General features: G+C 34.0%; 1 protein-coding gene across 2 annotated transcripts; it reads right to left on the reverse strand.

The window, feature by feature from the left end:
- Nucleotides 1-1,894: 1,894 nt before the first annotated feature.
- On the reverse strand, nucleotides 1,895-15,575 carry PSL4 (calmodulin-binding protein). 2 transcript variants are annotated; one of them, XM_086446421.1, is made up of 16 exons: nucleotides 15,344-15,571; nucleotides 15,093-15,206; nucleotides 14,302-14,397; nucleotides 13,408-13,647; nucleotides 12,490-12,668; nucleotides 7,625-7,717; nucleotides 7,359-7,451; nucleotides 5,301-5,649; nucleotides 5,104-5,208; nucleotides 4,918-5,019; nucleotides 4,711-4,768; nucleotides 4,507-4,575; nucleotides 3,274-3,361; nucleotides 2,513-2,574; nucleotides 2,386-2,437; nucleotides 1,895-2,284 (listed from the first exon to the last, which is right to left on the reverse strand). In XM_086446421.1, the coding sequence occupies exons 1-16, from the start codon at nucleotides 15,441-15,443 to the stop codon at nucleotides 2,222-2,224; spliced, it is 1,863 nt and encodes a 620-aa protein (XP_086302547.1). In that variant the 5' UTR covers nucleotides 15,444-15,571; the 3' UTR covers nucleotides 1,895-2,221. The 2 variants fall into 2 exon arrangements, with proteins under 2 accessions (XP_086302547.1, XP_086302549.1); XM_086446423.1 differs by lacking the exon at nucleotides 7,359-7,451 and having other exon boundaries at nucleotides 15,344-15,575.
- Between the last annotated feature and the right edge of the window lie 1,174 nt (nucleotides 15,576-16,749).

Raw genomic sequence — 16,749 nt, forward strand, 5'->3', positions numbered from 1 at the left:
AATAAGCATTTGAGGGTATTTTTTATAATAAAAATATATTTTTAGGGAATTTTTTTTATAGGAAATTAAAGGTTAGAAGTGTATTTAATCTCAAAATCTCAAATGCTCATTTAAAAACTACAAAGAGACACTTTGTCTTTGTTTATAAATGCTATATATTATATAAGAGATACACTTTTGTTTCCCCATAAATGTCAAGCTGTCCAACACTCCAAGATGGCAAAATGTACCCACTCAACTTTAAAATAACTATCTACACACATCTAATAAATGTATTTTAACTTAAATTACTTATTTCATCCTCCTAAAGGTATCGAATAAGTCCTCTTCTCTTTTTCTTCTTCTTCTCTCTCTCTCTCTCTCTTGATCTCTCGATCTCTCACTCATTTATTCTTCTTCTTTGCATTTAGAAAGATTTCAATGAGAACTTTAAGTATTGATTTTACTTATTTTTCTTACCATAATATTTTCCATCAAGTTAAAACCATTCACATGAGAAAATTTTGTTTGGTATGCACCTACTGAATCTATTTTGTAAGATTCGGTAGGTTCCTACAAAATTAATTTTGTAATATTCAGTAGAAAAAATACTTACCGAATCTATTTAGTAATATTTACTAAGTTCCTACTTAATTTTATAAAGCAAGTTCGGTCTGAATCCACCAAACAAAATTTGTCAAAAAAATATTTGAGTTCTTTGATTCAAAATCATTGTTTTGAAATATTTAAGGAAAAAGTATGGGTGAGAAATAAACACAAAAAGCCACGAGACGGGTTCCTCCAAAATTTTAAAGTGTCCTAATTACTTCAAAGTCCGACCCTCAACTCAACCCACAGTTGAGACTCTCCATAGCTTGACCATTAGTCTATTAGGATTTGAAGAAAAACACACACTACCATCTCAAAGGTAATTTTGATATCCATTGTGTGTGTGTGTGTGTTTTGTTTTGGCTTACCATAAGACTAATCCCAAAGTCACACGCACCACTCCCTCGAAAAGTCCTACATGCAACTGATTGAGTCAAAGGTCAACCAAACCTTGAAGGGTGGCCCCTAGGAATTCATTTGTTTCTTGGGATTTTGAACACTTGAGGTACCCATCGTGAGGACTTGCCACTAAGCCAAACCCTTGGAGTTACATTTTGACACCCATAGCATTTTTCCTAATTCGGGAAATGATAATAATTATTTTTAAGAAGAATTTTCTACTTTCAAACTAAAATTAGATAGAGCAACAAAAATATGACTAATATTTAAGAGTCACAATCCGGTGTCCCCGACGCTTCGGTGACAAACGGGGTCTGTGGCACTTTTTGGTTGGAGATTAAATACATTGGGCTACGTGTTATATAGAAAACAGCTTCTCCAGATGTGTTTCAAAGTCCAATTAAAACGTTTCACGGGTTATATAGCTGAAAAGAACTATAATATATAAGAAAAGAACATCACAGTCCTCTTGTGATCATAGTTTAGATCTGATTTTTTTTATAAAAAAAAAGTAATTTTCATCAGATCCACGTCTTTAAAAATGATTTTTTTTTTTTTTTTTTTTTTTTGAGCCAGTTAACCTATTTCCCATTTTATTTTTAAATTTGGGCAAACCTCAGATTTGAATTGATTTATATAACATGGAAAAACCAATAATTTACCGAATTTAAGAGATTGGATTATCTGGACTGAAGATCATTATAAATCCAAAGTAAGCAATCACGACCAGGTAGTTCAGTCCGTGCCCTCGTCCGAGCCTTTTTGAAAACCTAACTAACATTCCCATCAGATTGCAAAATATTTATCTATAAAGTCTCAGAAAAGAAAGCAAAATTCCCAAATGGTTGGTCTTCAATCAAAGTGGGAAAGTAAAGCATCTCCATAATAAGCATGTTAACACCAAGAATTTAGAGCCAAAATAAAAATGTCTAGCAAACATTAATATTAGTAGAATCAATAAAATAAAACAGGATCAACTAATGTTCACCTAAATTTTGATCTCTCATCATAACAAGTTCCATCTATCTGCCCATCTGGAAAAATTACCGCTTTAACATTAAGAGCTCATTTTTTTAAGGATTCTACTTTATATCTCGCTTTAAGACGTAAAAAAACCAACTTGTATAAGCTGTTTTGAACATCTCTACACCTTCGAGAAAACATGGATTATTGTTCTCTCAAGAATGTTGATTGGTTCTACTTTTAAGCATCTGAGATTAAAAACCCAAAAGGTTCAAAGTTCATCGTGGCCATGGGGTTGCTCCAAGTTCATTAAATCTAGTTTGTGTTGTAGTTCCTGTCAATCACATTCACCAGTAAAGTTTTACGTGCTTATTACTAATGTCTATGTAAGATAAAACAAAGAGATTACTTATTTAGTTCAGAGGGAATAAGTACCTTTAGCTTTTCTTCTACGCATAGAGCCGGTGTTGACAATAGTGCTATATATCTGTCATGATAAATAGAAAGTGAGCCGAGAGTCAAGTCAGTAGAAAAGTGGATATAGGGTTGGAGAGATTCTTACTCGCAACGACTTGGTTCATCAACATCGGCCAACTCATTTTTCAATCCACACCTAAGCTTCACCTGCAAAAGAAGAAGATTTAAACATAGAATATCTTCCAGGGGAAAGTTCATATTTATAGGGCCATCAATCTAGGCTTTGATTTTTTGAGTTCAAATTCAGTCTTTCGGGTGCCTTTGTTGACACTCCTACGTATTTCTGCACATCCAATCCTGGGGTTACATGTGTAGGGCTGTCAATGGATCAGATCAGACTCGAAATCCAATCGGGATCTGATAACTTTGGGTCTGGATCGATGATTTAGATTCCGATAAGGATCCAATCCAATAAAATGTTAAAAATTATATGAACTATATAAAATGTTAAATATATGAAGTTTATTTAGATTTACATCCCATCGGGTTTGGTTTGATCCGTTACGAGCCTGATCAGATACTTATCGGATGAGTTCTAGATCCAATCTGATCCTTATCCGTACCAAATCAATCCGAACTGATCCATTGACAGCCCTATACATGTGTATGGGATGTTATTGGGGTAGGGTGGAACGGTGCTTGGAGGATCCAAATAATGTGATCTACTGCTAGCTCGGTTCACTTGTCGGTATGTTTTTCGGGCTAAGAGCAACCCAAGAAGTTGCCCAATTATTGGAGTGCAATAATGCATTGGTCCACCAATTGGATGGCTGATATGGGAGGTCCATGGATTTCAGCCACATCATATATTTTAAAAAAAACAAACAAACTCAGCTTCAATATTACCTTTAAACTTCTATCAGGGCCATTCCAACACTTATCACCATTCGAAAATATCATAACCCTGTACAAGTCCTCGAATTTCTCCCAGTGCCTGTTTCCAATAGGAGAAAAAAAAAAAAAAGGGAAAGAAAACTTGAGAATACTACTAATAATATTTAATACTAAAAGTATTAAATTCTGATTGAATTTGGTAGAAAAAGATTCATAATGAACATGCATGATGCTATGATCCATGGATCTATGATTGCAAACTGCGAAAACTACGAAGGAAATCTAAGGTAGATCATGAGGGCAGTCAGACGACCTAACCATCTGATCCTATGTTACCTGATTTGTAGGTTCGATCAGTTCGAATCGGGGTTTGTGGTTCGCCAGTCAAGAATGAACCCGGTTCGTTGGGGTAGACAGAGATGAGGGTATTGAAAGTTGAAGTGATGAGTAGGGTTAAAAAGACATTGAAAATGGAAGATGTTGGGAAGAAAAAATCAGGTTTTTTTATTTACAATGATGAAGTTTGTTTGGCTCGCTGCATTTCACGAACCAAGAGTGAACAATACCATGAACTAGTTCGGTTTGAACTGGTTTGTGGTTCGGTGCCTTAATAGCGAATTGGGTAACCCTGATCTGATCTATCAAATTCTTTTGGAAGCTACACGGATTGTTAGAATCGTTTGAGAGGGTCATTTTTGGCATTGATCTCTTTTGTGGGAGCCATCATTGGTAGGGACCCATAGCACCACATGTAAATCACATGTGCCTATGCCATTGATATATCAAACTTCCAGTCTATCGGACAAGTATCATAGGTTTCCTCAATAAAGAAAGCACAAGAATACCATAGTCACTAAATTTTCGAAGATTTTGTAAAATTCTCCGAATAAAGGACTAGCTGATTAATTCGGTGAATAGATGAATTAATCAATGGCTTATCAATTGATCGCAAAATATGGCAAAAAATTTACCCTTCAACCTCAAAATTTTATGTTCCTTAACATTCAAATCTCAAGAACAAGATAGGATTTTTTAGGGGGTAAAAGAACATGGATTTTGGTAAGAAATCCAAAAGCATCATTTTATATTTTTCGAATCTTTTTTACCAAATTGAAGTCAAACTAAATAATTACCGAATCGAAACTTTGTTACTAGGCTCGAATGGTAGAATACTAGATCAAGTTTTCGTTGCTCATGAAATTGTGATAAACTATAGGGAACAAAATGCAAATCACGGACACCTACCCCAATTGTGTTGTACTATGTCCTTCCACCTGGGAAGCTTCTTTAAATGGGCAGACTTTGTAGACATACCTGAAAGCAAGATGGTCCATTGCCCAAGGTAAATAAAATGAGAAAGTGGCAAGTATTATCGAAGTGCAAATCCAAAATACTAGGCCGAGTACAAGAAAAACAAAATTGATAAAAAAATTTGGAACATTTGCGTACTTGTTCTGCTTCGTCTCAAAGCAACGGCCATAAAAAGAATAAAATTCCTTATCCATCCCTAGAATTAAGAAGAAAAAAGAAATAGTTATAGCTCAGAAAGTGATCGGAAGCCAAACAAACTAATAGTCACAGAAGCAACACAAAAATGACTTCACGGTATTATAGGTGACAACCACCATCTTTACCTGAATGTTTAAACATACTTACCAACATCATGTTTTAGCTTTTCAGTCAGACTAGATATTCTTGACTGTATTTTAGACAACTTTGCACTGGATTCATCATATTCCTTTCGCACATGAGCAGCCTCTGCAGAACTCGGAATAAATGAACCATTTTAATGCACTAATGTTCCATGTTAAGTGGTCAAAAATTAAATATTTTACTACTTACCTGATTTATCTACGGGAGTTTGAAACAAGTTAACTGCTTGTAAAATGTTCCGAACAGTTTGTTGTATCTTCTCCAACCAAGACGGGCTAGTTGTTGTAGTTATGTCTAAACATGTAACAACATGAGTAGTATTAGCACTCACATACTTCACGAAAAAACAAAAAAAAAAGTTTCATGGAAAATACAAGGTCACAAACCTGAAAATTCAGTTTCATCTTCAGAGTCGGGCCTATATGGGGCATTAGAATCAATATGATCCTCTTCTCCATGCTCATCATCCATCTCTTCATCATCAATCTCGTCCTCATCATATTTATGGTCATCATCATATTTATGGTGCTCTTCATCCGTTTCTGAATTGTAACCATTGTAGTCTTCATCATGTGCACTCTCTTGTGTTTCTTGACTCTCTTCGTGTTCTTCCTCTTTTGCACTTTCATCTTCCTTGGTTTGCTGATCTGCATTTTCTCCTGTCCATCTTGAAGCAACAAGACGACCCAGCTCTTCTTTTGATAATTCTTCGGTACTGTCAGATCCATCTTTCTCCTGCGAGACACCAGCACATGAAATTGAGTAATAAAATAAGAGATTCTATTGCCACACCAACTTTTGCTAACCCATCCCCAATTCATATGTAAATCACCAAAGAATTAGCACACATCTTGGGTGGCATTTGTAAAAGTTGGTGTGGCAATAGAAGCTCTCTTAAACTAGTGTTACTTCCAGACAATTTTGCAAGATATTAGACATGCTGAACCTGGAAGATGCAAAGTGCAAATATATCCAACCAGTTGCATAAAAAACAAAGCCTTATCCCAAAGAACAACTCTTGTTCTTCCATTCCACTTTATCCAGAGCCAAGTTTTTTTACTGAAAGCAAGTTCATATGTGTGTTTTTTTTTTTTTTGTAAGTCATATGTGCTTTCACTCTATACCCACGTTCTTTTGGGTCATCCTCTTGCTCTTTTAGGACGTTCAACTTGAATATTTCTTCTAATTGGGGCAATAATAGGCATTTGTCGAACATGCCCAAACCAGCTCAGTCGACTTTTTCTTAGTTTATCACCTAGTGAAGCTACTCCTACATTTTCTCTTATGCTTTCATTTCTAATTTTATCTTTCCTAGTCTTTCCACTCATTCATCTCAACATCATCGTCTTTTCCGCGTCAATTTATTCATACAATGCTTCAATATCGCCCAACATTTAGCTCATAAATAGTTGGTCATACTATTGTCTTGTATAACTTTCTTTCAGTACTACGGTAATGCAATTTAGTGCAACTCAAACTCAGTGTTTAGATTCCTCAAGGCTAACCTTCGAGTGAAGCTTCCCAAGAATGCCCCGAGTCTTATTAAAATAACATTTAAGCTTGAGCGGCGTATACCTTATCCAATAAGGATTTAAATAGAATAGCTTATTACCCATCACGTTTTTCACCTTTTCTCGTAGTATATGATGAACTGCATGGTCCTGTCAACTTAACAGGTATGTTGTGATCTGACTAGAGCATAAAATGAGCCAGATTTTGTCCGAAATCCGAGTGACCTGGAATCTAAATTTTGCGGGTTTGAACCCTTAAAGAGTAAATCCAAATAAAAATGGGTCAAATATTCTTGATCTGAGTTGAATATGGATCCATCACTATATTGGCCTAGATCCAAATGATATATTTCTTTGAAAATTATATTTTTAAGTTTTTTAAAATTTCATTTTCAACTACTTCATTTTTTTTTATGGACTTGAATTCTTATAAATAAAAGGATTATAATGGTAAAATATAATAGTATAGTAATTAGCAAAGTCATAAAGCAATAAAATATTAAATGGTCCAGAATTACCCGACCACGAATCAAACAATTTGGGTTGGGGATCCAGGTTAAAACAAAATGATTCAGATATGGTTTTATCTAGTAGGAGTTGATTCGGATTCGGATTCGGATCCAGATCCAGATAAAAACTCTGGATTTGAACATGGATATACTAAGATCCAGCCCCGATCCGAACCATTTTAAGCCCTAGATCTGACACTTTTTATATATGTATACACCAACACAGACATGAATGTCCTTCTAAGTTAAATAGGATTACATGAATTAAATTGATTGACTAAAATGCTGAAGTTAGAAAGTTGAAATACACTCGACACAAAAAAAAATGACATGTAAAAGGGAATAAGGATATGTAGGATTTATAGCATTAATTAGATTAAAAATGTTATTGAATGGAACCCTTGGAACAATAATTCTGCAGTACCTGTTTCGGTTCTTGATTGGGAGATGTCTTACTTCCAGTATCAAGATCAATTTTAGTATCAACCATGGTATCACCCTTGTCATCTGCTGCATGCTATAGAAATATATAAATATAAGAATTGATTAAAAACAGATAATTGATGCCAATTATGATAGGGGAGGGCACAAAAAGCAACTTTCAATATAATAATGTTAGTGGAACGGAAAACCTAAGTAGACAACCTTGTCACTTTATGTGTTCTACTACTTTGTTTTATTGGTTTATACCTGTTCCACTCCATGACTGGGAGATGCTTCATTTTCAGCATTATCATCATTTCCAGCTTCAACTGTAGAGTCATCGTTGACTCCCTCCACATCCTATTACAAGACTACAAAATTGAGGCCTAGAAGATAGGAAACTATTTGAAATAATAAGAAATCGAGATCATTATCAAAGTCCCTAGGACAGAACAGCAGTTATGAAAGCAGGGATTACACACATAATACAGTATTCTAAATCTAAGTTACCTGATACGTTGGTTCATAGCCTCAGTTCAAATTCGGGTTCACGGTTCGTGGTTCACCACTTGAGAATGAACCCAGTTCATGAGGGTGGACAGAGATGAGGGCATTTGAAGGTTGAAGCGATGAGTAAGGTAAAAAAGAGATTGAAGATAGCAGATGTTGGGAATTAAGCTTTTTTTATTTACAGGCTGAAGATGAGGGTATTTTATCATTATTCATCAGTTTATTAATAAAGACCAAGGTCAAAGAGGCATGCTATCAATTTGAAACTTTAGTGAATGTAAAAAAATTAAGGCAAAATAATGTAATCCGTTTGGTTTGCTAATTTTCACAAACCCAGAGTGAATTGTACCACAAATCGGTACAGTACCTCAATAACGAATTAGGTAACCTCAAAAGATTCAGACTGAATTATTCCATTTTCGGATGAACATTTATATTAGACAAATTGAAAAGCATTTATCCTAATTATTAGTAAAGTACAGGGAGGTGGTTGAAAGACCATTTAATCAATTTACTCCACCTAAGAGAACTCATAGACTAAACATCAGCCAATTATGTCCTGCCTTAATCCAAGAAATTCATTTTTTATACCCTATTTGGATCGGTTGGTTCTATCGTATTTGGGATGAGGTTTTAATAATTGATTGAAATGAAATGAGTGTTTTGATTTCCCAAATGCATTGAAGATCTACAAATTACATAGGCATCTGATACAAGCGCTTCATCTTTTTTTCTGTTCACCAATAAACATTATTAAAAAAAAAATGATAGTTAAGAGGCCAGATCACGAACTGTCACCTCTTCCAAGAAACGGATGTGTCTACGTTGTCGTACCTTAAAAATTTTCGTTTAATTCTTTTTGTACCCTAAAAATTATTTAAATTAATAATAATCATCATCTTTACAGGTAATAATAAGCTTCATTGGTTAAATAACATCAGAAAATATATCCTTTATGAAATAGATCAAATTTGTTTCCAATAGTTTTCCCTAAAATTTTCATTGATATAAGTTGATCATATTAATAATATTTTCATTACATTATACATTAGGATACAACATGCTCATGAGGCTTACACTTTACATTTTAGGCCATTGAAGTTCCACACACCATGGTTCCATATTTGAAAACATTGTATCAAAATGAATAAGAAAATGTGCAGAGATACTAAAACACATTAAAAGTATAATGTAGGCATATAAATTCTGAAAAAAACAATTTATAAAATTAAAAGATGGGTTTCTCCTAATATCTTTGTTAGCAAGCCCATGCCAAGCATGCTTCACTACAGATAATAATAATATCTTAAAGAGGCCCTTAGAAAGCCATACAGGTAATACAATGGAAGTTTCGCATGGCATTGCACACAAAAGAAAAACTTTCCCTTTCGCTATTTCCAAATAGTCAAACCATTTCAAACGGTATTATTACCCAGGGAATCTTTTCCTCTACCAGAGAATACCACATTATGCCAATTATGGGAAATTGAATTCACTGATAATGAGAGAATCCAATAACAAAATATAGAAAAGAAGTAGGACCACACCTTTCTAGCAACCACAAAATGTATTGGAAGATGATAGGCACTTTCACCATTCACATGAAACAAAAGTTCACCATAATTCTCCTACCGAGCAAAAGGTTTTTAAGCTATGAGAATATTTTATAGGGGAAGGTTTAACACACCAAGAAAAACCAGTTTGGAAGGGATTTGTGATCCCCAAATAGAGGAGGCAGGAAAATGAATCTCTCTTAAGTGGTCTAGCAAGGCATAATAGGAGCTAACATAAAAGGATCCATCTCTGTTCTTTTCCTTCATTCGTTTATAGGATATAGAGCAATTGGATAAATACTCAGACTAACAATTGATTTCATTTCCCAGTAATTCAGGTTTCGTGAGATTTTAATTACGTAAGAGATCTCCCCACCAAGCCAAGTAATGAAACTTTGAACCAGCTGATTTTTGTGAAATAGACATTGGTCCAAAAACCAGCTCAGAAAAGAAGTCTCTTCATACCATCCCAAAAGCAAACCCAATTATATTTACTTGTCTTGAATCTAATACGTTTAACAAATTACAACAAGCCATCCTGAATCCCCTTCCACACTCTAAACCATATGGCTTCCTAATTCTCCCACTTCCCCAATCAAATGTGCCGCAACCAAACTTCTCAAAAATCACATTTTCCAAAAACCGTTCTGCTCCAAACTAACACTTCCCAATAGCATCCTTTTTATCACACTTAACTTTCTACTTTTCCACAAAGCTATCTTTCCCGCAATTTTCAGCACAATCGGATCCCTTATTGCTTTGGATTCATATTTTCCTAACACTGCTTGAAAACAACATAATAATCTTCTAAAACATATAAGCTGATCATGGAACACATCTATCATCCACAAATGGGAGGTGAGAAAACTTAGACCCTCCATCCCTTACCTGAAATCCTTGAAGATTTCTACTAGAACTATTCTCAACATCATCTTCCAAGCATTAACTACAACTATAATCAAGAATGGTGAAAAAGAGGTCTCCCAATCTAAACCCTCTCATACTCCTAAAATAGCCAGACAGAAACCCATTACTAGAATAGAAAAGAAGGCAGAAGATAAACATTTAATTATCCATCTTCTGAATAAGCATTCAAATCCAAGTCCGGTAAGCATATAGTCTAAGAAATCATAGTTCACATGATCATAAGCTTTCTCCCTATCGATTTGCAAACAGTAACCAGATTGTCTAACTGAATTCTAGAAGTAAGCATTCATTTGCCATGTTGGGCACGTATCAATATATAGACATACCCTAACACAGAAGCTGGTATCAACCTTAATTTTAATGACTATCCATAAAAATTACTAGTGAAAGATGGTGTAGCCCATCACACATAAAATAATTTATTAATTTGTTAAATACAATCATGGAAAAATAGTGTTACGAGCGGTATGAGCTCAAACATTCTTTGCAATATCTCTAAACTGGTCCAAGGTGTCTCTAGTAGGCTATACACACTATTCTTCTTCCTTTTTATAAATTAAAAAAAAAAAAACTTTGTGTGATGGACAAGATGGTTTTGGCCTTACCCCACCAATGACAATAAGGAAGACAAATACATCATCAACAATGATTTATCCCAACCACTTGAGTTAGGCTATGCGAATCTAATTCACTATTCCATTTTATCTAGAGTTGCATCTTCCACTAAAGCATGTGTTTTCAAAACAAACTATTCCAACTACCACAATGGACAACCTTTTCAATCTTAACCTCACCCATGTAGAGCCTTTAAGAAAGCACTTTTTAAACTCCAAATGTCCACCTCCACTTTTTCTTTATTTTTCTTTTGGCTAAAAGAAAAAAAAAAAGCTTACAAGTAAAAAAACTAGGGAATATAAGTAATTCAAAAAGTCCATACATACACCATACTCACCAGAGAATTTGTGATTTGGGTTGAAAACATAATATTTACCAACAAATTTGTGTACAAAAAAGTCCTTTTTAGCGGTTAGTATTATTTGGATTTGAATATTTAACATTTGGCTACTTCAATATGTCACTGAGGTGAAGTGGCAACATTAAAACCCCATGATTGGAAAAATAAAATTGTATAAAGTATTGGTGGTGTGGAATAAATACACACGTTAGTGTGATGACCTGATTGAAGCGTCACCTAGCCAGTGAGTATTCTAATGTGCACAAAGACCAAAAAGTTTCCTAGAGAAATTGTTAAAGCAATGAAGAAAAATATTGGCAGCTGAAGTCTGAGATTAGAAATAAATTGTAACATGAAGTGTCAGTGGCGGAATGACCCTAGAATACTCTAACGTGCAGAAAGACCTGGAGTTTCCCAGAGAAATTGCTAAAGAATGAAGGAAAATATTGGGGGATGAAGTACAGAGTGAAATCCACTTGGTGACATCATCCATTATCCTATGAGATGTATGCATCTTCTTTTGGGTTCTGGAAAATCTAAATCGAGTAATAAGCTCTCTCTTTTTTAAGTCAGTTATGGTTATTTTACTTCACTATTAAAGTAGGGGATCAGTTTTTGAGTTTTAAGTTTTTATTTTTATTTTTTGATTTCTTGTAAATCGAGAGGTACAATGAATAAATAGACTGGCCTGAGTTTTGGTGTCAAATATAAGCAATGGTTAAACACAAACCTATTGCCAAATGCAAGCATGACCATGCAATCTGTCACAAATATATCCAACATTTTTGACAAAGGAGAACATAAGAATAAATGCCTATCAATCATAAAAGTTCCGAAAAGTGCCAGCTAACTTAGTTGTTACAGTCTATGAGTGATGATACCATAGACCTACTGAGTTACTGATGTCATTAAAAACAGGCTTACCAATCAGCAAAAAAAAAAATTTAGTCATTTCACACGATGGGAGAGAAAAAGAGAAAACCAAGTGTTTGCAACCAAATATATTCTATGTGTTTCAGAAGGTAATTAGAGCCATCAACAATGTATTAAAACTCAAAATTGGGCATAAATCAAATCTATCAATAAAACAAATTTTCAAATGTAGAATATTAGATGTGGAATGGATTAATTATCACAAAGAGGCACGTGAAAGTAAAGAATCAAGACTTGAGAACTAACACTCTAACCTGTTCGAGTAATTGTTCATCCACCAACCCAATTGAATCATGATTTTCATCAGGTTGAGTTTCTGTGACATGTTTTTCTTTCTCGTCTGCTTTTTCCTCCGATTCCCTTATCTTCTTTTCTTCCTTTTCTTTCTCTAAACGTTCTTTCTCCTCTGCCTTCTCAATTTGTTCCTTGCGCTCTACATGGGAAGTCATGTGAAAGGCACAAAAATCTCACATTACTGATTGAGTAACCAAAATAATGACATTTATAAAAATTCATGATGGTAAACATCAACAAAGACTATCGCAGTTGTGAGGAAATTGAATAGACTCCTCCCTGAACAGTTCAGACAAGCGGATTGCACAAGTTGGACTCCTCAGACATGTTTGACTCAAAATTACAATTAGACAAGCAAATACACCATTTACTTCATGTTGAACATGAGTCAACAGGTCAATGTGCAAAAGTAGATTTAGTTTAGGAATGTTTTAGAAGGGAAATGAGAGGGGGAGGGAGGAAAGCACTTCCTCACTCAATTCATGTGGGGTTAAAACTCTAAAGGGGGAACTTTCATCCTTCATTGTATCCATTGATATTGACACGGGGTTACACATGAGTGTAGCTTAGATCAAATCAAGGACATGGGTACAGCATCTAATATGCGGAAATGATTAAAAAAAGCATTACTCCTTTCTCATGTATGTTCTAAAAATGCATATTAATGATCTTACAGCATACACTATTTACCAACATGGGCATTAATTTTATTTTTGAATAAAATTTCAATTTTTTCTGCTTATTTTTGTAAACTTCGTATGATTATGCGTTATAGTACACTATTGACAACACACATTTCTATATTTCACCAAATTTATGAAAATATATATATATATATACGAATACATATAGGAAGCATCATATGAACAAGATTATACCTTTGAGCTGTTGAACAAGCCCTTTGAGTATCTTTTCCTCACTTTTCAGTTTTGATAATTCCGCTTCGTCTTTAGCTACTGCTTGTTTTGCTTTTTCTACTTCTTGCTTCCTTATGGAGACTCCCTCCTGAAATGTTGCAATCTTTTTCTTCAATTTGTCTCTGGCCACCTTGCCAACCTCCCAGCATGTATTCGAACAGTTCACTTTACCATCGTACTCATCACTCCCATCACAGCAGTCTACTCATTGTAGGTAGAAGAGAAAAAAGAAGAAAGATTAATAAAACCAATGTAAATGGAAGAAAATGACTAGTTATGAAAGATCATTTGAATAAGAAATTATGAATCCAAATAGTAGTTGTGAGCTTAGTTACAACTCATAAGGATGGAACATGGTTTTAAGTATCATACTTCCTTGTATGATAATCTAATTTCTTCGGGTATCGTAAAACACAGAAGGATATGTGCAATATGCATCAGAAAATTAAGTTAATTAAATTGATTTCTTTAAAGTAAATGTGATATGAAGAGTAGAATTATTGCATTAAAACATCATAGTTTAACCTACCTAAGAAGCAAACATGGTTTAGTGTATCTTAGCACAACATAAATAGAAGTGTGATTTTCTGTTGGGTATATATGTTTTTTAAGGGTAATGTTGTTTCTTAAAGATCATGATTTTAGGTATTTATGCATCAAACACAATACAGAAAAATGTATAGAACTACGGATTCATACCTTTGCATCTCTAAGCAATCATGTTTTATATATCTATATATACATTATTTCTTTTACTTTCATAGCGCCCGTGTCACACAAAATAGCACTACTTCTAAATACAAGAAATGAAGAAACAAGAGGAAAGAATAGCACCCCGATGAATACGATTCTTACCGCAGATACCATCATTCACTCTTGAAGAGAATAATAAAAGAGGGGTATGCCCAGCATTCTGACAATAGAACTTTCCTTTCGGGCATGCCGATGTTCCTGCATGAAGCAAGAAAATAATTTATTGACACCAACATAATCTTTATGGATAGGAACACCAAACACAAACACTAACTTCAGCATATTTCCACGAAATAAAGAGAACCCTTCACCCTTGCAATACCCTTTTGCTTTTAATTCAGATGGGTAGCTAATTTTCTAACTATATGACCGAAACAGACCCTAATGCAGCCACACACAAAAAAAAAAGACTTTGCTTTTAATGGGTAACTAATTTTATTACTATAAGATCAAAACAAACCCTAATCCAGCAACAACAACCCCCCCCCCCCCCCCCCAAAAAAAAAAAAAAGCACTTTGCTTTTAATTCAAATGGGTAGCTAATCTTCTAACTATAAGATCAAAACAGACCCTAATACAGCCAGAGAAAGAAAAAAAAAACTTGGCTTTTAATTCAAATGGGTAGCTAATTTTCTAACTGCAAGATCAAAATAGAACCTAATCCAGTAAAAAAAAAAAAATGCTTTTAATTCAAAAGGGTAGCTAATTTTCAAACTATAAGTTCAAAACAAACCAGCAAAATTAAAATACAAACTTAACCTTTAATGGGTTTATGAAATTTCAGGGGGGGGGGGGGGGGGGGGGGGGGAATATATATATATATATAAATAAATACCAAACAAACAAGTGAAAGAAAAATACAAAAGGAGCTAATATCCTTAAAGAAGGCAAACCTGGTTCATCAGTTCCATCTGGGCAATCACAGAAGTTATCATTTAGCTGAGATTTGGTGAATTTCTTGGATCCATCTTTGCATTTAATAGTTTCTGACTTAAAATAATTGGCATCTGAAAAATCAAAGAATTCATGAAAATTCTAAATGGGTTAGTAAGGTTTGAATCAAATTTTGAAAAATATGAAAAAATATATATATGAAATATATTAAAAAAATGAGGAGATCAGAAAAAGTTTTTAACTTTTATACCTTGAGGAGGGATTCCAAGTAAGTCTTTAGAGAGAGAAGTTGATCCAGTAAGTGAAATCAGACAGAACAAACCCAATATAAGAAGATGGAATCTATACATCTTCTTCTTCTTTTTGTTAAATCCCAACAGTTAAATCCAACCGAATGTATTATTGGTTACAGCTGATCGCTCTCAGAGCGATCTTTGTTTCTTGAGAGTACCTTTGTCTGCGTGTGAGGGCTTGTGTGTAAGGAAAATAGAGAGAGAGACAAGCACGTGAGAATCCTACGTGTGAAATTACATTTCTCAATAGTGTAGTTTTCCTTTATGTTACCTAATTCGTGGGTTCGCTCGTTTCGAATTCCGGTTCGCAATCGACCATTGGAGAATGAACCCGGTTCGAGGATAGATATAGATGAGGGGCATTTAATTAAAGATTGAAGGGATGAGTATGGTGAAAAGTAGGGTTTAAAATGGGACGGATTTTATCGGAATGCACTGAATCCAAATTTAATGGGTTTGAGTATATTCGAAGTAAAATATGCTTTGGATATGGGTTGATGTCCCTTGATCTAAGTCGAATACGGATTTATTTCTCTATTCGTCAAGATTTGAATGATATATTACTTTGTAAATTATATTTTTATATTTTTAAATTATCTTTTAATGATCAATAATAATTGGTGTGTATTGGTCAAGATTTTTCTTTAAAATGAAATAGATCTCGAGTTCAAGTTACATTTTGATCACATTTTTATAATTTTATTTAAAATAACCTTAAATGATTTGACATTATATGATCCGACCAATCTAAATCAATTATTTTGATCGGATCCAGATATGAATTTGATAAAAGTAAATTGATTCAAATATGATTTTAATTATAAGGATCCGAGTCGGATCTAGATCTGGATATGAATCCAAATAAAAATTTAGATATAAATATAGACATACTCATATCCAGATTGTATCCAACCCATTTTAAGCCCTAGTGAAAAGAGATAGAAGATGACAGATTTTAGGTAGGAAAAAATTAAGGGTATGTTCATTTGAGCTTTAGGAGCCTTTTTTTTTTTTTTTAACTTTTAAGCAAAAATAAAAATAAATTAATGATGTTCATTTGGATTTTTTTGGCTCCCACGGATTTTAAATGAAGTCCAAAATAGTTTTTAATGGAAGTTGTCCAAGAGAGGTTTCTTCAAATGGCTTTTGCGTGAAGCCAAAAACATAAAATGGTTCAAGTGTAGTTATCAAAATATCATTCATCTTTAATCAAATTTCCAACCAAACTTAACTTTAAAAAAAAAAAGAGATTACCAAAATACCTTTCATTTTTTAGAAAGGGATTACTACTAAAATACCTTTTATCTTTATTACTAAGATAAAAAACAATTCATTATCACTACTTTATTACCAAAAAACCTTC

This window comes from Akebia trifoliata, chromosome 6, assembly GCF_017979445.1.
Source record: "Akebia trifoliata isolate Shusen 1 chromosome 6, ASM1797944v1, whole genome shotgun sequence".
NCBI classification, from domain to species: Eukaryota; Viridiplantae; Streptophyta; class Magnoliopsida; order Ranunculales; family Lardizabalaceae; genus Akebia; species Akebia trifoliata.

Bases quoted from the DNA above. Each gene is read 5' to 3' on its own strand.
- PSL4 (XM_086446421.1), bottom strand. From the start codon at position 15,443: ATGTATAGATTCCATCTTCTTATATTGGGTTTGTTCTGTCTGATTTCA. The intron at 12,669-13,407 runs GTATAATCTTGT...CTTCCCATGTAG, and splicing joins GCTTGTTCAACAGCTCAAAG to AGCGCAAGGAACAAATTGAG. The intron at 7,452-7,624 runs GTATAAACCAAT...ATATTTCTATAG, and splicing joins CCAGTCATGGAGTGGAACAG to CATGCAGCAGATGACAAGGG.